At 46.3% G+C, this 24,408-nt stretch overlaps 1 protein-coding gene across 2 annotated transcripts in view; it reads right to left on the bottom strand.

The window, feature by feature from the left end:
- TRIO (trio Rho guanine nucleotide exchange factor) overlaps positions 1 to 24,408 on the bottom strand; it is a 331,311-nt gene that overhangs the window by 28,618 nt on the left and 278,285 nt on the right. For both annotated transcript variants that reach the window (XM_031443331.2, XM_064479579.1), the window contains exons 35-40: positions 11,097 to 11,389; positions 9,482 to 9,652; positions 6,793 to 6,888; positions 2,770 to 2,918; positions 1,626 to 1,692; positions 192 to 295 (exon numbers count right to left, since the gene is read on the bottom strand). In XM_031443331.2, coding sequence (XP_031299191.2) covers positions 192 to 295; positions 1,626 to 1,692; positions 2,770 to 2,918; positions 6,793 to 6,888; positions 9,482 to 9,652; positions 11,097 to 11,389 — 880 coding nt within the window. The remainder of the gene's footprint in view (positions 1 to 191; positions 296 to 1,625; positions 1,693 to 2,769; positions 2,919 to 6,792; positions 6,889 to 9,481; positions 9,653 to 11,096; positions 11,390 to 24,408) is intronic.

Here is a 24,408-nt window from a genome sequence, read left to right as displayed (position 1 = left end):
CTGCCACAAAATGCAACCACGAAAGTCCTCAATGCAGAACTAGTTCCTTTACACCAACTACGTCCACAAGGCCACACAGGTCACGGCATGAAACGAATCAACAAATATCCTTCACCATGTGCCTGCCACGAGGCAGCGGAGCGAGTGAAGACGCAGCGCACGCCACCGCACACAGCATGTGTTTTACGTACTCTCTGTGCCAGTCGTAAATCTGATGGATGTTGCCAAACACGATCTTGTCTTTCCCCTTCATGTCATCGGGAACACCGTCTTCTTTCATAAGTGCCATGTAGCCCTAAAATGAAAGATTTAAAAATAAGATGATTTCACTGAACATGTTTGAGTCAAGTGACGGCTTACTGATTGGCGGTCATAAAGGATAAAACAGACCTGTGCCTGTCTTGTAAACCAATTCTTTATTTAAGAACAAAAACCCTTTGTGAAATGTATTCTCAACTGGCACTTGAAATATAGTTACATTCATTGCCATGATTTTCATGCCCTGAACTGTTTAGTATTCACAGGTCAAAACTCTTCTAAGGACCTGGAAAGTTTAAGTAAATGTAAATGGTTTGATAAAACTATTTTGTCAGCTTGTAAATATTAAATATTTGTCCAGAAGCATGTTTCCTTTGCTGTCAGTATTTATCTGATATAAACAGACTTTCTTTTCTTTTTAGATTTACATAATTTGTTAAATAAGGATTTAACAATATACTTTTCACAAATTGATTTTTAACATCAGTTGATTAACTAGGTTGCCAAAATGTGGTTTAAAACTTCTCTATAACTCAAAATGGGATTCAGTCTGTATAAGAACCTCTGAAGTTTTCAAGTTACTTATTTTATTGTTAGTAATGAACTGCAGATAGAATAAGCATGTTTAATCTATTATGTTATAGAAGTAACTGTAATAGCCATTACTTTTAATGGAATGTACATCTAGAAAGTACTGCCCTGTACATATCAGCAAAGCTGAAAGAATAAGTGATAAAGATTTTTATTACAAAAATTGCTTTTTGATGAGTTGAGTTTATTAGTATGATTATGCCCTGAACTTGATGGTAGGATAAGCCTAGAGATGGTCCTCGATTTAGTATGAAAGGCAGAAGTTTTGCTATAGCTACAAAGTGCATAGCAACTTCTGGTCAATGCAAGTGGTGACACATTCGTTCTGTGAAAACTACAAGCAAATGGCCTGGGGTAGTAGCCACAGACCAAGCTCTGAACCAGGTGGATGGAGAAGTTGCCACAATGACGTTTCAACCAATGATGTTCTCATTTCTGTGGTGGTACCCACTCTTGAAAATAATTAAAGGCAAGATTTCCATATAATAAATTCAATGGTTGGAGACAATATTTACAAACTGAATTATAAAAAAGAGACTATGTCAAGATGTACCATGCCAAGAAAAAAGCCTTTCAAAGTGAAGACAGATTGTTGAGGTAACTGGCTAAATTTGATTTCTCAGAAATATTTTATTGGTTGTTGTTACTGTGTTTTGTTTTCGTCGAAAATGTTTTTAAAGCTTTTGAGACGGTATTAGCATTCAATTCTCCAGCATGATACCCCTATGACAACTCTTAGGGCTGTTATAGGTTATTAAATCTCTGAAAACACATACCTCAACCACATAGCCGAGGTCCCGCACATAGTCACGCTCTGTCTCCACTAATTCTTGCAAAACGTAGCTGGGAAAAAAAAAAAAAAAAGAGAAAAAGCAGTGTTTACAATCCATGCTAAGAAATTTTCTAAAAGAATTATTTTGCTCTTTTGTTCTTATCAGATGAGATTTCTGCAGGGATGGTGTAGTAACCTATCAAACTTGCACAACTGGGTCTCCAATTCCTGTGTGTCCCGAGTCACTCACAGGTTCACATGGGTGACCCATGGGAGCTGCTGAAGTCACGAGACATCTCGCATCCAGTGTGGACTCAGCACGACTGGACTCAGCACGTGTGTGATGACCGAGAGAAGTTTAGATGTAACTTTGTTGTAAAGGCACGATGTTAAAGGAAGCAAGTTTCTTGCTCCTTTGTGTTTTAATGATTAAGTCATTCAAAGGTTCATTGGACATACAAAAAAAAAAAAAGTAACCCAGATGTCTAAAGCCTTGGGTCTGATCACATCATTTAGAAGTTTCTTTTTGCAAGGTTCAGTAACTGTTTACAGCCACACAGGTAATATAAGACAATTACTTGATCAGGTACAGCAAACCACCTCAATTGGCCTGTAAAGGTTTGTTCATTCAGTCAGCACTGATGAGGCTCACCTATGTGCGCGACATCATACAGCCCTCAATAAAACCAGGTCTCTTCTCCAAATGCAATTTTAAACCTTTTATAATATTTTTCAGGGCTTTTTTTTTTCACTACAAGCTGCTTTACAGAACTAAAAAATTCTACCACTAAGGTATGTTTGAAAAGTATTCAAGTTTGGGGGACTGTATTTAATTTTACGTTGCTTTCTTTTTCTTCACAACTACGTATATGATAGAATGTATAGTGGTTTCTTACCAGAAGATATTCTTGTGTCATTCTGACTTATGAATACAGTAAAATACACAAATGAAACACGAGAAACTGCAGCTAGGGCTTACTGTGCCTCCCCGAGGGTCTGAGTACCCTGCGACCACTTGCACAATCCCTCAGCGAGAGACCCCAGGTCTCTTCCTTGTGCTGACTCAGACATGCACCCCAGTCACAGCTTTGAAGATGACAGACAGGAGGAAAGCCGCCAAACAATGACAACAAAAATGTTTGTCTTACTGCCGTCTCTTTAAAGAGCTCGATTTCCTTTCTTCCATCTCATCGATGGGCGAGGAGGAGGAGAGAAGGGAATTGTCAGAAGGGTTGAAGGAGGGGCTGCTACTGTCTCCCTGGTCGACAAGGAGGGAGCTGGGTCGATCCTCCAGCGCCTGGAAGAAACCAGATCAACAGTCACACTTCCTGCCCACACGGTCCATGAGGCTGAAATTAGGGCAAGAAAATCTCATACGTCAGAAAATACAGGGGGCCTGACTGTGACATTACAGAATCCATGTTTGTAAAATCACATAGTATTTAATAACAAAACCCCGAGCACTAATTTAAAAACTGAGTAAGAGGAGATGGACAAAAGAGGAAAGTTAAGATGAAAAGGACAGTGAATTTGTATGTTAACAGATTCTGTTCCTGGTTACCAAATAATTAGAAACAGTACAAACTGGCTTACATCACAGCCCCAGACCCATTTCAGATCTAGCCATTTTCTTGTCAGGTACACTCCCACCACGTGAGATCATGACCATTTCAGAAGCTGTGGAGTCGCCTGGATCGGGCGGGTTTCCCCCAGCACACTGCCCACATCACTTGTTGGTAGGCTACGTAGCAATATCAGCAGCCTATATTTTAATTCAAGCAAATTATTTGTTTCTTAATTATTCATGAAGCCTCGACATCCTTTAGTACACACAGATCACCCAGCTAAAATTGATCTCTCTGTGACACTCACACTTCCTTCTTCTGTAGGAAGTAGTTGTCATGCTGGCCTCACTTATCCAAAACTCTGTCTCCCCCCTGGATTTTAGTTTCTGCAGGTGACTGTTTTCATTGTTAGAGCCTCTGCAGAACCTCAAGCAAATCTTCTTAGCTGACTACTGATGACTCTTCTCCCTGGATTAGTGTGACAATGATCAGTGTGACTGATTACTTTCTAATTGGTACATATTAATTAATTTTCTTTCTTAACCTGAATTTACAAAGCTCCTAGGGGTACAGGTACTAGTACTTTTAAAATTTCCAAAGCACCCCAGCTGGACATAGAGGTGATCAAGAAGCATTTCAACATCTGAACCATCTTTATTTATCTTTAAATAAAAAGCCCAATAAAAGCTACAAGAACACTTACTATTTCCCATCAAATTAAAACCTCTTAATACTTGTCCCGTTCCCCCCCTTAAGAGTAACAGGCTGAAGCTGACATCATCACTAAGCACAGCTTTGGGGACCCAAGTCCATTCATGCAGTGTACATTTTGAAAGAAGGAACTTTTGCGTTTTATTTCTTATTTTACTATTTTTGTTTTCCAACTCTTTAATTTCTGCTTTTATCTCTATGAATTCATTCCTTTCACTTTTTAAAAAAATTTTGTTTTTCTTCTAATACTTTGAGTTAGATGTTTATTTTGTTTATTTTCATTCTTTCTTGTATCTCCCTTCGTATTGAGGCCAACGAAGAGGAGCAAGCCCCAAAGTCAAATCAAACGGTCACCGTGGCCGCCGGCTACTCCTGCCCCGCGGCTGGTGCTCAGGAAAGCCAGTGCCTTTCAACACTGATCAGGAACGTGTGGGTAGAGAGAGGAGCAAGTCCCAGGGAAAGGACTGCAGGGTGGTTTTTCCTCTTCAGGTAGAATCCTCAGGGTTCAGGGTAAGGAGACTCAGTTCCTGGGACACTGACTGCACAACAGTAGAACCCTCGCCTCTCCCCCTCCCCAGTGCAACACGGTCAAATCCGATTATGAAGGTGCGACAGCCTAAGAGCTGGCCCACAGGAAAGCAAGCAGGATGACTGAGGGTCCACAGCACACGGTGAGACGTGCGGGAGTCTCTCAGTCACGGGGAGCAGGACAGGGCAGAGGGTATTAACATGATTCACATGATTCCCAACAGTCCATGGGAAAACCAATTCAATTAGTAGATAAAAATGATTTTAATGGTCATATAATATGTGCAAATGGTTGTTTCTAAAATGTTTAAGGATGCTTAAAAAAATCACTAGGTATAATTTAAGTGTCTTTTTAGACCATTAATCAACTTGTCTCTCAAAGACACAGCCAGGATGTGGTTTAGCTAAGTGCATACTAACATGATCACAAATTTTTGACCAGTAGAATCAAGATCTTGGTTTATCTACCAAGTCCTAGCAGCCTTTCAGTCTAACATCCTGTCTAACCTGGGAGCCCACTGCATCCTTCTCAGACCACAGCACAGACTACCACCTGGAGGGCATTCTAGCTACAGCACAGCAATACCTGTCTGAATTTTAGGTACAGTTTCCCCTTGACCTAGTCAACCAGCCTCATTAGAGGTACCCAGTTACTACTGGCAAAGGAAGATACACTCCTAACTTTAAGGAAGTACCGCTAACCCTTGAACGATGCTGGGGTTGGGATGCAGACCCTCTGCATGCATGGTTCCTCTGTATCTATGGTTCTGTGTCAGAGGGTTCAACCAGCTGCAGGTTGTGCCGTGCTGTATTATCTGCTATTGGAAAACACCTGCGTGTAAGTGGACCCGTGAAATTCAAACCCATGTTGTTGAAGGGTCAATAGTAAACCCTTCGATCTAGCAATTCCAATGCTGGAAACTTATCTACAGATATAATCACAGACATAAGAAATGTGTGCTTATAACAGTGAAAATTGAGAAATATATATATAGGAATTTATTTAAATAAATTATAGTATAATGGTATTTTTATTGCTGCATCTGTGTAATGGAATATGATAAAGCTATTAAAAAGATAGAGCTGAATCTATACATACTGATGTGAGGAGATCCTCAAGACACATTAAGTCTTAGAATCTTAAAAATCAAATGAATCCATTTTGAAAGAAAAAGCCCGCAGATGCACCCGCCCCCGATATATACCTGCACCTAAAAAGAAAGTGCCTGGAGGGAAATACAGCAAGTTGTTCACAGTGGTTCTCTCTGGAGGAGGGAATGTGGGAGAGGCCGAGGGCCTTTACTGTAGGAGGGGTGACTTGTAAAAGATGCAGCAGGCCAGTAGGACACACTAGTCTAAAAAGCTGTTACCATTGCTCGTTTTTCTATTTCACAGGAAAACTAAAGGAACACAGAAATTTATGGATTTGAATCAACTAGGAACAATGCATACCTAACTTCAAAAAAATCAACATTTGATTTGGGGCTTTTATTAAATGAATCCACGCTGACCAACTGGCAATAGAGACGTCACTAACAAAATAAGCCCTTACATAGCAAGGCAAACCATTCTCTTTTACACACCCGAATCCAAATGAAAGATCTCAGAGACAGCAAGAGACTTGCGGCGGCCATCTGTGAGTACCACCGACCCTGGGCACACCTCCAGACAAGACTGGAGCTGACCACACGGGCTAGGATGATGCCAGCACTGAGGACGATACGGGTGCGAGGAAGGGCTGATCTTGGCCCCCGGGAGGTCCCTCTAAGCCCTTGGAATGTCCTGCTTGATGATGTCTCTGTTTAGCTGGGGGTCTTGGGCCAAGACAGTCTATGCTAACAATGTGACTTTTGAGGGGGGCTCTGGGCCACGTGAGATCTTGATCTCTGGAGGGGCAGGGGACAGGGCTGAGCCATATAAGTGGTCACTCTTGTGTATGTGACTGAGCCCAGATAAAAACTCTGAGCACTGAGGCTCGGAGGAGCATCTCTGGTCTGCAATGTTCTGCACGTATCGTCAGCACTGTTCACGGGACTTTACCAGAAGAGGACAACGGCAGCCCGAATCTGGACTCTCCCAGACCTGCCCCTGCACCTCCTCCCTGGCTGATTTTCAGCTGCATCCTTTCACAGTCATGAACCGCCACTGTGGCTTCTCTAAGTTCTGTGAACCATTCAGGCCACTTACTGAACCTGAGACTGGTCCTGGGGATCTTTAAACCTGTGGTTGGTCAGAAGCGAGGGTGGGCTTGGGGGCTCTGAACTCCACCCTGCAGACAAGAGCCACCCGTGGACAAGGGAAGGCCCACCAGCAGGCGGCACCTGGGGCACCTTCCAGCCCTCGGACCAGGCCTCTGGGCAGCCTTACCATCTTGCTTTTCACGAGCTCCTCAATCGCACTGACGAGCTCGGCTGCGCTCGGCGTTTCGGAGCTGGTGGGGCGGACCAACAACCGGGAGGAGGCCTGCGGAGGAAGGTCAGAGAGACGGGGAGGGGAATGCCCATGTTAGTCACCGGACAGACAGAAATTTCTCCTGCAAGCTTATTCTCTTCTTAAAAGTAATTCCAGACAAAACGACCACAAGTTTGTCTTTGTTTGCATTTATTTAAAGCCATCTTTTAAAATTTACAATACTCTGACATGAAATATTAAATAAGACCTGTCTGGGACACATGTGGAAAGCAGACAAAGTCTGTTTTTAATCCGCAGTCATGTACCATCAGAACGTTTTTCAAAGAGGCATGGGAAAATTCTAACTTTTGCCACTGCTGGCTGGGCTACTGGTTAAGGAGGGAAAAAATGGAGAATCTGATCAAAGGAAGAGAGAAAGGCCTGAAGGTGAATGAGTGAACCCTTTAAATAATTGGGAAACAAAATAGGATACTAAAAATGGCTTTACTGCATGGACGGGGCTAAAAGAAAGCAACAGGAAAAGGAAAGGAACCCGGAGCACTGACCAGACAGGGAAGAGGGGGACAAGCTCACCATTTTCTGTGCCATCCATTTCCCCAATGATTAGTGCAGAGGACAGGAGATCTGTGGCCTCACAAGCTATCAGATGCCATTTACGGCCAGAGCCAGGGTGTACAGGGGTGGACAGGTAAGGGATCTGGGGAGGGACTACTGAGTTCAAGTTTCAGTAATTAGCAAACACGGCGTGTTTGCAGATTACGTGCACCATTAATTTACTGGAAACTAGAAGGGAGGTAATATGAACCTTGCTTCATATTAAGGACGGCAGAGACGCATGCGACACACGGCTAGCCGTCCTAATGATGCGTGTCTCACAGCAGACAGGTACGGATTATACGCTTACAACAAGGCTTTTACAATGCGGATCCAGATATGCACTTGGCAAAACAAATGTTGGCTTGGTCTAATGGAATCTGGACTATGAGGTGAAGAGAACAAGGAAAAAACTTCAAATGGAGAGGTAAGGAAACTGAGCCAAAACAGACACAGAACACAAATCAACATAATGCTGCAGTGAAAGTTTACAAAAAGAGAAAACAGAACAAAACAAAATATTAGTCACAAGATAATAGTCCCTGGGAACATCACTACAGATTCTTGTAAAAGAAGAATTTCTATTGATAATACCCAATGCGGTAACACAACAGCCAATAAATGATTTTAGCAAAAAGAAGAATATTGTGCAATCCACTCTTTACACGGAGAAAAACACTCTCTTATGTGGTGAATCAGTCAACCAGGCCTGGCCCCTCACTTTCTGGCCAACTATCCAGATTTAGGCAATTTCTGTCTTCTGCCTTTAAAAAGGTATAGCTTAGAATGAATGCTAGAAAGTAACTGAGGAGTGCTCAGAGCCCCACTCCCTGGTGGGTCTGCTCTGGGCAGCAGGGGGTGAGCTCCTCTCTCATCCCAGGCCCTTCTGCCCCCCACAGCACGGGGTCTGCACCGGAGATGCCCCCCAAACTCCAGGCTCGAACCCAGGTTCCCTCCTTCTGCCAAGACCCACGGCACCCTCACTGTACACGAGGCCACTGGAGGAGAAGGAAGCAGCTCCTACAGGGAAGGGCCCTTGGGTGAAGACTAATGCAGGGTCCGCCTGGGCCCTGCTGCTGTCAATCACTGGGTGGGGGCCGACCCCAGCTCATGACATACGGGCCATCCAGCCAGTGACTGTGTTAGTGCAGAGGAGGTAGCCAGGGAAGGAGAAAGGGGAAGAAGGGGGAAACTGATTAAAACAACTGTTTAATTCACAAAATTTAGTTACTGCCAAAAAAAAAAAAATCACCAGAAATTACTTTATAGTGCAGTTTTCAACACCTGCCAGTTTAGAGAGGCAGAATGTGCCAGAACGTGAGAGGATGTGCAGGGCACAGGTATCAGGTTTCCTCTTTGGCATTTTAGGGATCTACCACTGGGATGGGCAAAACAATCTGAGATTCTGTAAGAACTCCAAAAAAGGGAAAAAAAAAACTCCAAAAAACAGAAAACAGAAAACAAGATTTACTTGGCTCGAAGCCTCCTCACACATCCAAAGAGTAGATTCATGGCTTTGAACTGATTCCTGCACTCTGACAACTAGCCCCACAGTCCAGTTTGATCCAGATGTTTGCCATGTTGGAAAAAGGAACTGGACAGCAATGCATCTCATCTGAAAACAAGACCTATTCGCAAAGACACCTAACAGAGAGAACCAGACAGGCTCATATGCATTTAGGCCATAACCACGCAGGCGGCGTGTGATTTCTCTGACTGGCCTCTCAGGGACCCTCGTCAGCACAGCGACAAAAATTAAAATGACTTTAGAAGTAGCAATTACTAGAGCATCCATTAAAAAGTGCAATGAATGGATTTATATAAGCACCTGTGTATGAGAGACTGGGCATATTCCTACAGCTTAGGAAGTAGCTTTTGTTATCCGTACTTTTAGAGGGAAAATAGGCAGAATTCTGCCTGGAAAATCAGCATGTCTTCCAGGTACATTTTCCCAGCCCCGGGATGTTCTCTATGTCCTGCAGTGAGGCTGGGGCACACCAGCAACCATGAGGCCCCCTCTCCTCGCTCAGGGCAGCCTAGGCCCCCTTACCTTGTCGTCCTGTGAGTCTGGCTGGAGCAGGCTGTGCTGCTGGATGGCCATGGGCGGGGGCAGGGGCACGGCGTCCGCCCCCTCCTCGCCTTCCTCCTCTCCGCAGCTCTGCATGCCTGAGGACGAGGACTTGGAGAGCGTGCCGCTGCTCAGGCCCTCATTCCGGCCTCTCTGAAACCAGACCGACATTCGCCCATTAGAACCAAGGCCCTGGCTGTCACGGTCAGCTCACAGAAACCGAGCCCCCAGGGGTTAACTGGAAAAAGCACAGCCGGGACTGAAACTGAGATGCAGGAATCAGGCCCAAGCTCCTTCCAGCCCGATGGGAACATTCATCCTCTCCTGCAATCTAACTCCCTTGCTGGCCAACTTGGAAGAGGAAAGGGCCGCTGGGAGTGTCTTTGGAAGGGCCTACCAACGTTAACCGTCAGGCTCTGAACATATCTCATCTTTAAGAAGCCAAATAAAAAAAAAAAGTTCAAAAATTTGGACCATACCCCTCAGTTCCTCCAGTCTTCTATCATTTCACTTTTGGTACTTTGCACGAATAAAATTCACTGAAATCATGCGGGCATAAAGAAAAACACAATTCAAGATGCATTTAAAGAATCTGAATTATCACATTAATTTTCCTCTATTTTTACTTTTAGGAAAAAAACGTCAGTTTTATTTCTACTAAGAGGACATGGTATAGAAAACAGATGAGGATGTAAACGAACCATACACTCCAGTGAAAACCCACAGCAAAAGCAGGCCCAGGAAAAAAGCAGCAGAAACCCCACATCTGCAAAATAAATTACACGATACAAATCTTGTCCTCTCTCTCTCTCTCTCTGTCTCTGCCTTTTTCTTTTTGAGTCTGTGAGGGAACTGGAGGGTAGCGGAGGTTCAAGCTAAAAACACTGAGGGCCCCTCACTGACACCACATTGCTGAAGGCCCATCTTGGGGATCAGGAGGGAACTGAAGCCTCCCACTCCCCCAAAAAGGAAATTAAAAATAATTCCTGGTTGACTATGTACACTACTTCTTTTCACATTTTTATCTTTGATGACATGGGAGTAATCCGGTGTTTATTACTGGGTTAGCAAAGTAAATTAACTGGGTTTTTTTCTACTCAAGATAAATATAAGTATGAATATGGGGGCAGGCGTGGTGGTAGAAATAACTAAAGGATGCACACATTCCTGCAGGCCCCTCAAGTCTAAAACTGGAGCTTTCCCTGCAAAACGCTGCCACTGTGGCTGAGTGCTAACCTCAGGGACCGCTGAAATCTTCCGCAACATGGGCGGCAACCCGGGCTTTGCCTGTGATTGGAGGGAAGAGGGGGCTGAGGCAGCAGGGCACCCCCTTCCTCATGGAGCAGGCAGGGGTGTCCATGCCTTGGGAGGGGGCTCTCGGTCCCCTGATCCCTTGATCAGAAGCCACACGTAGGCCCCTTAACCCTAGCAGGCGGCTAAAGGACCTCAGCTGGGCTCTGACATGGGTCCTCCCTGGGAACACACGGAAAACCACCGAGTGAGTGCATTCACGGGACCAGCAGCTGTTCCCGCGGCTCTGGGAGGAGGTGCCGGAGGCCCTGTGGGGCCTGGGCAGCTGTGCGTGCGGGGCCCTCACCTCTTCGACGGTCTCGTCCTGCGGGGTGGCCGCGCTGTCGTCCGAGTCCTTCTGCGAGCCGGCGTCGGCGCTCTTGCGCACCTCCCTGCTCTTCTTGTGCTTGTGCGCCAGCTTCTTCACGTGCCCGTCGGCCTTGCCACTGCTCAGGCGCCGCACCGGGCTGGTCAGCCACTTGCGCAGCGTGTTGCCTGGGCGCTTGGGGCCCGGGGAGCTCTGCGCCCCCATCATGTGGGGCTGGAGGGAGGCCACGGAGGCGGGCGGGCTGGCATCGTTGCTGGAGACAGACAGCGAGTCTGATGGGGTGAGAGAGGGAGAGAGAGAGACAGGCGAGCGTGACTGACGGCCCCCAAAGCCTCCCGAGGTCCCGGCCGGTGCCGTTGTGCCTACGAGTTTCAGCACCACCCAGCTGACACCAAGGTCAGTGGCCCACCAGCCAGGAGCTGCGCCCGCTGGTGCTACCCTGGGGAGCAGGGGTGGGATGTGTCGGGGGCAGTCCAACCCGCGTGCTCACCCGTCCAATGTTTCCCAACTTGAGTTCTGCCAGAGATGATTTTTCTCCAGATGTCCTGCCCCCTCCAAAAAAACCCCAAGTCACCAACTCTGAAGACCAGCATCATTATCACACAGACTCAAAACGTCACCATCACAGATACGGGAGGACTGAAAGTTTAAATTATTTTTACCTGTTTTTTTGGTGGACAAAACCCAAGAAAGAATGGCTTAAAGAAGAATTCAACAGAAATTAAAACTAATCCTGTTGGATAAATGTGTTAGTCTGACTCACTCCTAGCGAATACAAGTACCACTCAATAAACATACATACAGGCAGACCTTGGAGATATTGTGGATTCAGTTCCAGACCATTGCTATAAAGTGAGTATCACAAAAAAGTGAGTCAGAAGAATTTTTTTGGTTTCCCAGGGCACGTAAAAGTTATGTTTCCACTATACTGTAGTCTATTAAGTGTGCAACAGCATTGTCTAAAAAAAACAATGCGGACACCTTAATTAAAAAACACTTTATTGCTGAAAATGATAACCATCATCTGACCCTTCAGCAAACTGTAATCTTTTTGCTGGTGGAGGGTTTGAAATATTGTAAGAATCATCAAAATGTGACACTGAGATACAAAGTGAGCAAATGCTGTTGGAAAAATAGTGCCAACAGAGGCAGAGTTGTCACAAACCTTCACTTAGTTAAAAATGCAGTCTCTAAAGACATGAATATAAATCATCCAAGAAAAATGTGGAGGGAGAGAAAAGAGCCAGGGAATGGGCTCTCAGGATGACCAGCAAGAGAGGGCAGGCAGAGGGTCAGAGGCCTCGGAGGAGATGGAGAATAGAGGTCCACAGGAGAAGGCCAGGTAGGGGAAGCCACGGGAAGTGCAAAAAATAAAGCGAGGTCTGCCTGCATGTATGTATACGTGTGTGCGTGTATATGTCAGATAGCTGTGATCTGGTCAGGCACTGTGACAAACAGCACCCTTCTAGAAAGTTCAGTGCCAGGGTGAGGCCAGCGGCTGTGAAAGGGCAGAGCTGGCTGGTTCACGGGGAGAGCCGGCCCTCGGCATTCTCTGGAACCACACAGGCGTGTGGCGTCCTTGCTCTCAGCCTCAGCAAAGTTACTGCACATGTTGGAGTAAATGCCGGCAACAATGAACAAAACAACAACACGTTTTTTAAAAGAAATGTGAGGAGGAGAAGCCGTGGTGAAATAACCAAAATGTTATTTGAAAATACATTCAAATGAATCTTCTCACTGGATCTCAAAAATTAAACACAGTCAACACCGAGTTCACAATTTTTCAGGAGGAAAAAGGAGCTATAAAGAAACTTAGGTAACAGCTGACACTCAAAAGACTCATGGAGTTCTGTGAGGCGTCATTCTACAAACGGAAAACCACTGACCCAGGACACTGCAGGGCCCCTTCCCGGGCACTGGGCCCTAGGAGGGCCCCGGCGCGGTGAAGGGGAATAAAACGCCACACGATGAGAAATGGAAGGAAGAAGGTCATTCACTAGCTTGTTAGCTTCTTAAATCTTTTGAAGTCTTAAAAATAAAATCATCTTTAAAAAACTGAGTTCACACAGACAACTGTATTAGCTGTATTCACCTCTGTGGCACTGGAGAGCATTATGTGCTGCGGTTAAAAGGCAAGGGAGTTAAGTCCTCCCAATCCTGTGATTATATGTACCAGAGGCAACACTCGTTTCCCACAGATGCTCCAGACGCCGGGGCTAGACAGCGGAGAGCCGTCTGCCTGCCGGCCTGTTCCTTCCTTGCCCCAGCTCGCGTGGGGAGAGGGTATAATCTCCCATAAACAGATGACGCATTTCAAGCAGGATCACTCATTCTTAAAAATCTTGATCTTCTCAGAGGCAGACTTTGGCTCAAAACTAGTCAATGCACCATTCTGTTTAAGAGTAAAAACCTTTTCCCCTTCGTATGTGCGCACATATTTTTATTTAGTTTTACAGAAGAATTACTAAAACGTTCCCACATCAGCCTCGTTTTCCTCAGGTACCATCTGGACGAGGGAGGAGAAACCATTAACAACATGCATTGCAGGAAGAGCCTCAGAGGGACCTTCTCAGGTGCCGACCGAGGATAAGAGGCGAGCGAGGCAGACGTGGTCCCTCCCCTGGGAACAGGAAGAACAAAAGGAAGAGGAGAGTTGGGACAATCCACATGCCAGATGATCATTTATTCAGCTAAAGTGTTTCTAAGTACCAACTATTAGCAAGACACTGTGCTGGCCACAGCAGGTGACATATTTCACAGTCATTTACTGTGCTGGGACTCAGAGCCAAACCCTGTACTTGTCACTGGAGAGAGATGAATAAATCTACGTCCTCCACGCAGGCGACACACCATGCAGTGCGTTCAACGATCGCACCACACCACCACCATTCAGGTACAACTGGGACACTGAATGCTATCAGCGGATACAAACCCTGGCAGAAGTTAAGAAGGGGCATCAGGTGGGGGGGATCACGGAAGCCTTCATGAAGGAGGCAGCGCTGAAGCTGGCCTTTGGACAAATAACCCATTACGAGTTCACGAAGCTGCAGGAAGGCAGGGGCCTCGTCTGTGCGGTGAGCCCAGGGCCTGCACAGAGCCTGGTATGCAGCAGGCATGCATCAAGTATCGACCAGAAACTGCAGAACTCTCCAGCCAGAAGAGACAGAGCCCTGTTCTAGGGACAGCATTTCCTCCATGGACATTCAGCTGAGTAACCGCACAGGACAAAGAACCGTGAAGGCGGCATCCAGGTGGAGGCAGCGAGACAGCCCGGACTGGCCGGCAGGTGATGCGGTGTTCCTGATGGAGCCCTGCTGCACCTCGTATGAGCCAAGGGAGGCCAGAAAAAGACGGAGGCCAATGCACTTCAATAAAACTAAATCAGCTGCAGGTCCTAACGTTCATAAGCAGAGACTCACACATTAGAAGTGATGGGGACACTGTCTAAGCCAACAAATGAGCCTTCCACATGTTTTTGTGCCTAAAAGTGAGAATATGGGGGAATCTGACACGGGAGCAATGCAGCATGTAATATGATCCCTCCGTGAAGGGGTCGCCACTATGAACTCTGACATGGTCTTTGTCCAGGGAAGCTCGCAGGTTGCGGAGAAGTGAGAGCTCTTGGACGGGGTGGGCAGCTGTGGGCAGCCTCCCTGACACACAGACCCCTCCCCGGGTCAGCAGCGGTCTTAGGAGGCTGCAGTCCCTCAGTAAAGCCCTGTGGGACCTGGCTGGTTTTACAAGGATGACTTTCAGGGCATTCCGGCCTTGCTTAGGAAATAAGCTGGGTTTGTAAAAATGGTTAAAAAGAAAAAGAAACGAGAGACGTCATCTCCTAGCTTCTTCCTGGGCTCAGTCGCAGAGGATCTGGTTCTCTGCACTTTGGAAGCAGAGTCAAAAGAGATTGTTTTTGCCTCACCTGGCAGGTCAAGTATTATAAACTTGACCATGGCCCGACCGTTCCAGCCTAGACCCAGGACGGAGGCAGAGCTGTCCAAGGTCAGAGCTCACCGGTGCTGCAGACAAATTGCTATTCTGAAGGGAAAAGGGGTTCTCTTCCTGAGCTGCTTTTCATCAAGTCATTTCAGTGACATTATTTCACTTCACTAGAATATTTATGACTTAGAAAAATGCTAGCAGCAAGTATAAACTCAGAAGGAAGTTTTGGCGAATTTTAAAATTTTACCTTAAAAAACAATTTCGTTTCAGAAGTCTGAAAATGCAGAGGGAAAATTCCTTCACCTGTCTGTAAGACAGGCAGATTATTTTGTCTTGTGCAGATCTTCTCCTTACATTAGTCACAATTTGGGTGATCAGCAATGGAAAACATAACCAAAACCAAAAGCAAACAGATAAATTTCTTCTCTTTTCAGTTTTTTTTTAAACAATAATGCTCAATTCTTCAAGGTGTTTGACACTTTTGGAAAAAACAATAAATTGTAGTTTTTTCTTTTCAACACAGAAAATCCACTGACTTGGACACTGTGAGTTTAACAGCCCATTTATACAGTCTTTACTGGATTGTGACATAATGCATAAATCAGGAATTTTTAAGACTTAAAAATTATTTAAACCTAAATCAAACCATTAGAATGAAATAAAGTGTCTGCTATTATTTTTAGTTATCTAAAGAACAGACTGACCACTAGGCCAACTGCTCTGCTGCAAATTTTAAATTAAACAACATGTCCTAATGGCATCCAGTAGAATCAAGGTCTCCAAAGTTCCTGGGCACACGGGAAGCATCAATCACACAATGAACAGAGCTTTAGAGGGTCTCCTTGGGTGGATCCTGAGTTACTGGTCTGCACACAGGTGCCTTCCTTAGAGGAGCTCCCAGTGACGCCGCGATGCCTGCGTCTGAAGTGTCCTGGCCAGGCACAAACTCTCCTGGGGCAGCCCCCTTCCTATGAGACCCTGCTCTCTGCGCAGGTGGACTGTGGATGGCGCAGGTCAACAACAAGCGTAAACCTGGGGTGGAGGCCCAGGCAGGGCTCTGCATCACCCAGCCACAACAGCACTTTTAGCTGAGGAGCTGTCAGGACAGGAAGCACCATGACCTTAGACTCCAGGCCTCACGTGGGCGGGCACTGGGTGTGGTTTGTTGACAGCTGCGGGCCCAGCTGCCAGCGGGACGTCTGGCACATCCTTGGAGCTTAATAAGTATATGTTGAATAAATAATGAATGGGTGCGTGAACGAATCGATTCCCAGCCACAGGCTGTTTCCCAGCCTGAGCGCTGCCTGATGACTCACGTCCACCCCCGTGAACGGCGACATCCTGACTTGGTGCTGTGTCTCCGTCAGTTCTGAGATGAGCTATATGTCACATCTAATTTCAGTCAAGGTCGTGAGTGTGTGAATTATTTGCTTACAAGATGGTCATTCAGAGCAGTCCACAGCCACTCCTGCACCGGCTCGCGCTATGTGATGCTGTCTTGCGGATGCCCGTGGTGAGGGTGGGGAGCACAGGAACGTCCCCTGGCATGTCCCCCAGCGGAGCCTGGCCCCAACTGCCCTGAGAAACATGGCGGAAAGCTCGTGTGTCACTCAAAGTTGTGTCGTTCCTGTTTCCACCTTCAGTTACCGCTCAACACTCAGGATGCTCGGTCCTGCTGCCTTTCCACCCTGTCACCAGCGCCCACGTCTGTGAACACCCGCCGCACACAGCATGCCTTGTGGGGAGGTGCCCTTCTCTCCCGGCCTGCGGAACCCCCGCTGGTTCAACGTCCAGATGGAAGATCAACTGAGGACGTCGGAAGGGACTCTGGGCTCATCAAAGGGTCTGAGCTTGAGCCTGGCTCTTCCCCTCAACAGCCCTGCCCCTGGGCCAACATTCTGGCATCTGAATTTCCTCATCTGACAGGGCTAAGAGAGGATTACAAGAAATAGCAGAAATAAACGAGCTTTACAAACTGTAAAGCCTGGTCCACAAATGTCAGGTGGTCAAGGCAACCTCCTCCAGGACTCCCTGGTAGTACAGAACTCACCACAGAGCTTACTTGGTTATATTTATGCGAAGTGTGAGCACCCAGGACACCAGGATTCGGTTTAACTGTTTTGTAGTCACAGGCCCAGTGTGGTATGCAAGACATATTCAAAATCATTTTTCAGTGTATGAATAATGAATGAAGCAACCTAGATGAAGCACTTCATTCTGTTTCTATTTTTAAAAACTTGTTCCTTAAGAGGACAAAGTAAACTGCAGCATAAAGACATACTATCAGCACATCTCAGTCATTTAAAAAGATGCTCATATGTACAAGAAAAAGCCATTTGTGATCTGCCTGAAGCCCTTAGAGAGGAAATCAAATTTTCTCTCTTCTTATTTTGAGGGGAAAACAACCCCACATAGATGGCTCTTTGCTGAAGTCAGAGTTCATCCAAAGTCCATGCTAGATTTCTTCTTAAATAAAGAAAAAAGCTGAAGAAAGGAGGGGAAAGCAGAGGCCCTGACCCTCAGCCCCACACAGGAAAGAGCTTCACCATGTGAACACACAGCACAAAACCTGCTGGGAGAAGAGAAATCGCCTCCTAGCCCCAGTCTCTAAATTTGAGACATCTGTGATTAATAAAGGCTTTTTTTTTTTTAACGCAAGAAAAAAAGGAAAAGGGACCAGAGCCTGCTAGCTGCAGACTGAGAAAAGGATCGTGTTTCAGTTTAACCCTCTCTTCATGTTCACAATGGCAAGAAGGCTTGAAGACGTTTCTAAACGTCCTAGGTAAAAGCTGGATTGCCGAGGATGGCTGTCACTGAACTTAAAGCCCCTGAGTTTGGACACGCTTCACCAACACGCCCTCCTGCCTGCCTTCTGTTTCAGTCCCAGCAGCACACAGGCTCCGGGGGGCAGAGGTCGTCGCTGCTTTGTTCAGGCTGAAGCTCTAGAGTTTAAAGCCTGCCTGTCCCTTCAAGCAAGCACTTCACAGATTAATGGTCATTCAGAAGCAGTGGGGCAGGGGTTCCAGCCCATCCCTGGCAGGTACTGGGCGTGGGTATCTGACAAGTCCTCCAGTTTCCTGACAATGACATGACGGTGACTCCTTACCAGGCTGCTGGGGGGAAAAGGAACAAAACAGGTCTTTGTCAACACACAGCCTAACACAAACATGAGACAGTACTCACATTTTTTCCCAGAAAAAGAAATTGCAAAACACGAGGAAGAAAGTGGGATGGCGTAGGGCGGCAACATGCGCGAGGATCGACCTGAAGGATCCACCACTGAGCCAAGAGCAGGAGGGCCGGCAAAGCCCGAGCCTGCTGGCTGGTGTGTCACTACGCATCTGCCCCCCGGGCACCCCTCTCTCCGGCCAAACGCGCACACACGGGACCAGTGCTGGTGGCCCATCACGTCTGATGAGGCACGACCACCACGCAGACGCACACATGCAATGCTGGGAGACTTCCCAGCAAACAGCCGTCTCACATTTCAAATTCTCCTCCACAGAAGCTCCCAGAACGATTTTAGCTGGTTAGGTTTATTCCCATCTTTCTGGCCATTGTAGGCGTTCACAGATATCTGTCAAAGGAACCATGCCAGGACATCTTGATACAAACTCCAAGCAGGGTAAGCTGAACTCAGAGTTCCGCACGCTCCCAAAGCAAAGTCCTAATTTACAATTCCAGTTGCAAGGACTTGAATGTTTATTTAGCAGTTATTGCTATGTGCTAGAGAGAATTCAAGCACACTTTGGGGCAGCTGCTTCCAATGTCAGAAAACAATGCCATCCGACTGTTTTAGAACAGACCAGGCAGGGTTTAATTAGGTACATGTGGCCAACGGCTGCTTCTGAAACCTGTCTTAAGAATTTGATGCAGCAAGTCACGTTTTATTTAGGAAGTCCTTCTACTGTACCAGGAAGGCTGTAATGTACACGTGGAAATCAGATCTGTCAATTACTTACTTACACAGCAAAGAAAGAATAAGCAAGCATTTATGATCGTTGACTGGGTTGGTTAAAATAGTCTAGAGCAAAATTTTCTGAGTAAATGATCCTCTCTCTCTATATTTTTCAAACAGGATTTTAATTCCCTGCTTTGGGGATCAAGGTAGCTTTTTTTTGGAATAATAATAAAAAAACAGTAACACATTGGAAATGCTCTTGAAAATCACATAAAAGTGAGCTCATCCTAAATTCTTCTTCCAGATGCGTTTCTAGGGATCACAGCTTCTCTTTGTTTTCCACAGTGACTGCAGTCGCCTGGGCAGGCCAGGCGGATTCGTTTAGGACAATGAGGAGTGAGACGAAGCCGGGGTATTACTTGGAGAATTTTACATAATTTTAGGTGACCGAGAAGAAGAAACTGACTGCCTTGTGATATGGCTACACTTTTGGTGGGTTACAATATTAGAGCCAGGCTTTTTATAATGTTTTCCCAAATTTAAATCTCTATTCTATTTGTAAGTATCTGGAAACTTCTTGCTAGACTCCTAATTTTTCATCCCAGTCACCTCACTCATCTTCTGTTTCTGAGAGTCCGTGGGTCTTAATCTGTCTCAGTGCAATAAAGAAGCATCAGCAGCTGAGACACAGGCGTGGACCAGACCTGCACCCTCAGTGAGTTACCTGCTCCTCTGCACATGCCCAGGTTCAGGTGGTCAGGGTTCTTTTACTCCAGCCTGTCACTGTCACAACAAATGCACATTAGCACAAAAAACAATCTCTTAAAAAAGTTAGGAGCTGTACAGAGGCTCTGAGCACAGATGTGGGACGGCAATGACTGAAAATGTGGCGCAAGGGTATTAAAAGCAAGTTTTACATACGTCGCAATTTGGTGCAGTGCGTCCTCAATGCAAAAATGTGAACTTTGCTTTCATATATGAAGTGAGCACAGAAAATGTGAAAGAGATAAATTCCCCAGCCTTTTTTTTTTTTTAATAATCCCTAGATTTAACCAGAGGTCCAGCACAGCATGGCCACGGCTCACGCTGTAATGAAGAACACATGGTCTCCGCCGCCTGAGAAAATGCACATAAACGACCCACACATTGACTGTTCCCTGTGCAGCCCCCTTCCAGGAACCACACGGGAGAGTTCCCTGGCAGGCACCTCCCGGAACCGTGAATGGAAGAACACAACGAAGTAATCAGGGATATCGATTAAAACACACTCGACTAGGACTCAATTAGAAGCAATGGCTCTTCTTCCTTGGGAAGGTTGAAAGCAGGGTGTGTGGGCCTGCACAGAGCAGCTGCCCCGTTCGGGGCACTAGTCTTGGGAGTCGGGTCCTGCACAGAGAACGTCATCTCACCAGCACCTAACCCGAGGGGCGCTAGAGATGCGAGGCTTGTAACCTCCAACCTAACAGAACATGCGAGCAGAAGGTGCACAAGCAATGGGCTCTGGGAATCTCTAAATGCTATTTAGTCCCACTGCAGTTTTTGAAAACACCTAAAACATGACACAGTCTTTGGAAAATGTGGCTATGTCAACAAATGCAGAACTTCAAGCATCGTTTTTCTTCTCCAATTCATTCTTGTGAGGAGAGATGCTAACCTGTCAGAATTTCCAGTCGAACCCATCAGATTTTCAAGGTCTTTCTCCATTTGAATTTCACCACTTGAACTTCCAATAAGGAAATGTGAAGAAATAAAGACGAAAGCAGATGACATAAGCCTCTGCTTGGCTAATCAGAAGAACAGGGTATCACATATTGCTAAAGTGGAAAGCTGAAACCACCCCAGAAATGAAATGAGGAGGAAAGGGCTATTATTGAGAGTGGATAACAGAAAGCATGGGCTAGTCTGGATCAATGGAAGGAATTTAATACAAGCCTAGAGAACTGAGTTACCATGCCCTGAGCAAAACTGGAGCTGGCTCATTTCTGGGACCAGGAACGCTCTGGGTATGGGCAGATCTGCAGATGGGAGGCGGGGGACGGTTTTTAACCAGGCTGTTGTTGAATTCCAGGAAAAGATGACCTTGGTGGCTGCCACGCCTTGTGACCAGAACGCCAGGAGAGGGCAGCCCCAGTGACAAGGGACAAAACGGATCCCCAAGCAAAGATGGAGGGCCTGATGAGATCCCCCTCCTGCTGTGTGACACCCCTCCCGGGGGGACACGGGGAGAACCAGGAGCATCTGTGTCACCTGCTGGCCTGGAGCAGACATCCTCATGTGGTTAAAACCACACCGTCAGAAAACACCGCTACGATGTCAGAAAGTTCTCTTCTTTTTTACCCCGATTTTAAGCTGGGGCTTACTTTTCATGGGATCCTTCTCTACTTGAGACAAACACTGGCTTTGTTTGAGCAGAGTTTCGAGCCCATATTCCTGTCTCCTTGGAATGACAGGGCCATTTTCTCTGTTTTTCTTTCTTTTTTTAAAATGTAAACTAGCTCTTGAAATATATTTCTTGGGAGATGTCAAGAACAGGCATTTTCTGCGACCCAAAATCTATGCTGTCATAAAAGGGTAATGCAATCTCTGAGGGGTTATCTTGCCAGCGAGGACTGGGAGGGGATTTGGGCTCATTCCTAACTTTACACCAGGACAAAAGCAGATGTTTCAAGAAATCCTTGCTGGATGAAAGAAAAATGCTTTTCCAAAAACAAACAAATAAAAAAACATAAAAATGAGACCAGAAAGACACACACAGATCTTGCAGGGTGCAGACACGACGGGACGTTTCCTAACCCTCCCAGCCCAGCCCCTCATTCCTGATGGATGGGCTCCTTTTGAGTCCAGCCATCCATCCATCCGCTGGGGGGAATGTGAAGGGTGAAAGGCGGGTCAGCACCAGCCCTTACGTGGAAAGTTCTCCAGCCAGGAGTGGCCCCGCAGCCCACCCAAGTCCAGCTGTGGCCCCACTCTACAGAAGCCCCAGGCAGTGGAAGTGACGGATGACGCCAGCCTGACACCCAGTGAGGGCAGGGGTGGGCGCAGGGGCGGGGGTGGGGGAAAGAAAGTCCCTTGACACCTCACCTGGCTCCACGTCCCTTCTTATGGGATTAAATACAAGATGTCGGCCCAAGACCAGGCTGCCTCCTTGGGGACTCTGTAGGAGAGGGCACTGTGTGTCACCACCCAGCTACCGCAGCACTGCCACGTGGGCAATTCATGACATCCTGTGACCTGTGCTCTCGCTCAGGTCGGCCTAAATGCTTAGAAACCAGAAAAATTCCTGAATGCTCCTCTGTCTGTTTGGCTTTTTCAGGGACTGAGATCCTCTGCTTTTCCTCCAAGAGTCAAATGGCTGTCCTTTCCAAAAATATCACCTACACCAAGAAGAATTATTAAAAAAAAATTTCATGCCTTTTTAGATTACTTAGTATTTAGTACACTGCTGACTTCAGGATAATGAGGTTTTCTCTGTGATAAAATGGTGGGTTCTTGATTCTTCCTTCCATCTGGGAAGCGATTTCCAAGGCAATACAGTATTTATTATTGCCCTGAATAGACAATCGTCTTTTAAGGGAACAGGAAGTTAACTGGGGAGGAAAGAAGCAGTCACACGGTGCTCACAGAATGTGCCTTCCGTCTGATCCTGCTCAGAGGTCTTAACACTGCTAAGACACACGAATGTTTAACCTGCGGGCAAAATCGTTCCTGGTGTCACAGACGCAGTGTTAGTAAGTGAACAATCTCACCTTATTTGAAGGAGGCTGGCATCTGGAACTGTGTTCTTCATGGTGGGCACTGATGCTTTTGGTCAGTATCGTCATATTGTTGAAAAAAATAAAGTAACTTAGCCTACCTTCCTAAAGAGAAAACCAAACACTCTTTTTAGGAGGAAATTTGTAGATTTAAAAAAATTGAACATGTCTCTAAGTGAGGCAGGAGACACGCAAAGACACTCCCCTGCAAAATGGTTTAAAGGAACATTCTGCACGTTTAAACTATGTGATTGATTTATTTCAGGTGGTGACAGATTTCTCTTCATTCATACAAACATTTATTATTTTAACTAAGGCCAGATTCAGAATGCCAACATGTAAGTCTTTTTCCTACATTCCAGAAAATGCATGAATTACACAAGAACGTATTTAACCAAAACATGCTATAAACCATGAGAACTTGTAAAGGTTTTCTTAGAGCCAAGTGTCATTCATACAGCCCTACACACATGGAGCATCAGGAACAAAAGCCGGCCTTGGAATGTTCTGCAATCAGCTTGCCAAGCACTATCACTCTTCACGTCATCTACCCGGCAGGTCAGCTGAACTTTCAGTCTCAAGGGATGGAATATTAGTTTAGAAACAGTTGCAGCTGTGGAGAACGAGGAAATGGACGATTCTTACCCCCTACACACCCGAACCACAGAGCAAACATCTAGCACATTATATGCCAGGGTCCCTGCCATTTGGTTCAAATCAGAGAACCAAAATTCCTCACTAGTTAGGAATTCCCCTCACAATTATATTTGAGTAACACCTGTATCAAAAGCAAAACGCTGCCCTAATGAAAGCTAAGCACTGGAAAATGGGATTAAAAAGTTAACCACACGGCCAGGCGGAAAGCCCAACTGTGTGTGTGCATTTCACACCCACAATCCACTCCCAAGCGCACAGAGGGTTAAGCCCTGCCATCCTGTAACTTTACCTCTGATGTTATGACAGCTTGACCCCCAACTCCCCTACAAGAACTGAATGGCACTGACTTTTATTTTTCAAATTATTGTTTTGTAATTTCCTGAGGACGCCCACTCCCTTCCCAGGATATCACATACTAACACCGTAACACCACCACAACAAAAGCCAAAACACAAAAACAAAGAGGGTGGGAGCAACTGTCCTTGGAGTTATTCACGTATCCAACATGGGAGGTGAAATCTCCATCTATGATGTGTCTCAGGATGAGGGAGTGAGGCCAGGGCAGCTTTCTCAGCATCCCCCGCACTCCTGTCCATAGGGTGTCCTGTTAGCATCGTGCCCACGTTGGTGTGATTTGAGCAGCTGAGTAACTGCAGCGAGAGGAAGGAAGGAAGGGAGGCCTGGAGTTATTCCAGGAAGGAACAAAGCCGGCTCAGAGACAAAGAGAATGAAAAGAACGCCTCTGCTATGAACGCCAATTAACGGCACAAATCCTGTCCTTGGCTTTAATTAGTGCCCCGTGTGCTGGATCGGCACTGCCATTGCTGCAGACCAGGAGGGCAGCCTCCGCGTGGGGGCGGGGGAGGAGCAGGACCCGGACGCCCAGTGTGCCTTCCTTTTCAGCTGGAGAGAGACAAAGGGAAAAATCTTCCATTTTCAGTTCTACGTCATAATGAGTACGTTCCCTTCTTGCTGTTAAAGACTCTTACTCAACTCCGCTTGTGCTTTTGGCCACTGGGCCACTTCTTAAAATAATCCATCA

Source organism: Camelus dromedarius, chromosome 3 (genome assembly GCF_036321535.1).
Source record: "Camelus dromedarius isolate mCamDro1 chromosome 3, mCamDro1.pat, whole genome shotgun sequence".
NCBI lineage: Eukaryota > Metazoa > Chordata > Mammalia > Artiodactyla > Camelidae > Camelus > Camelus dromedarius.
Note: the sequence above shows the minus strand (reverse complement) of the source record. Positions and strands in the feature narration are given on the sequence as shown.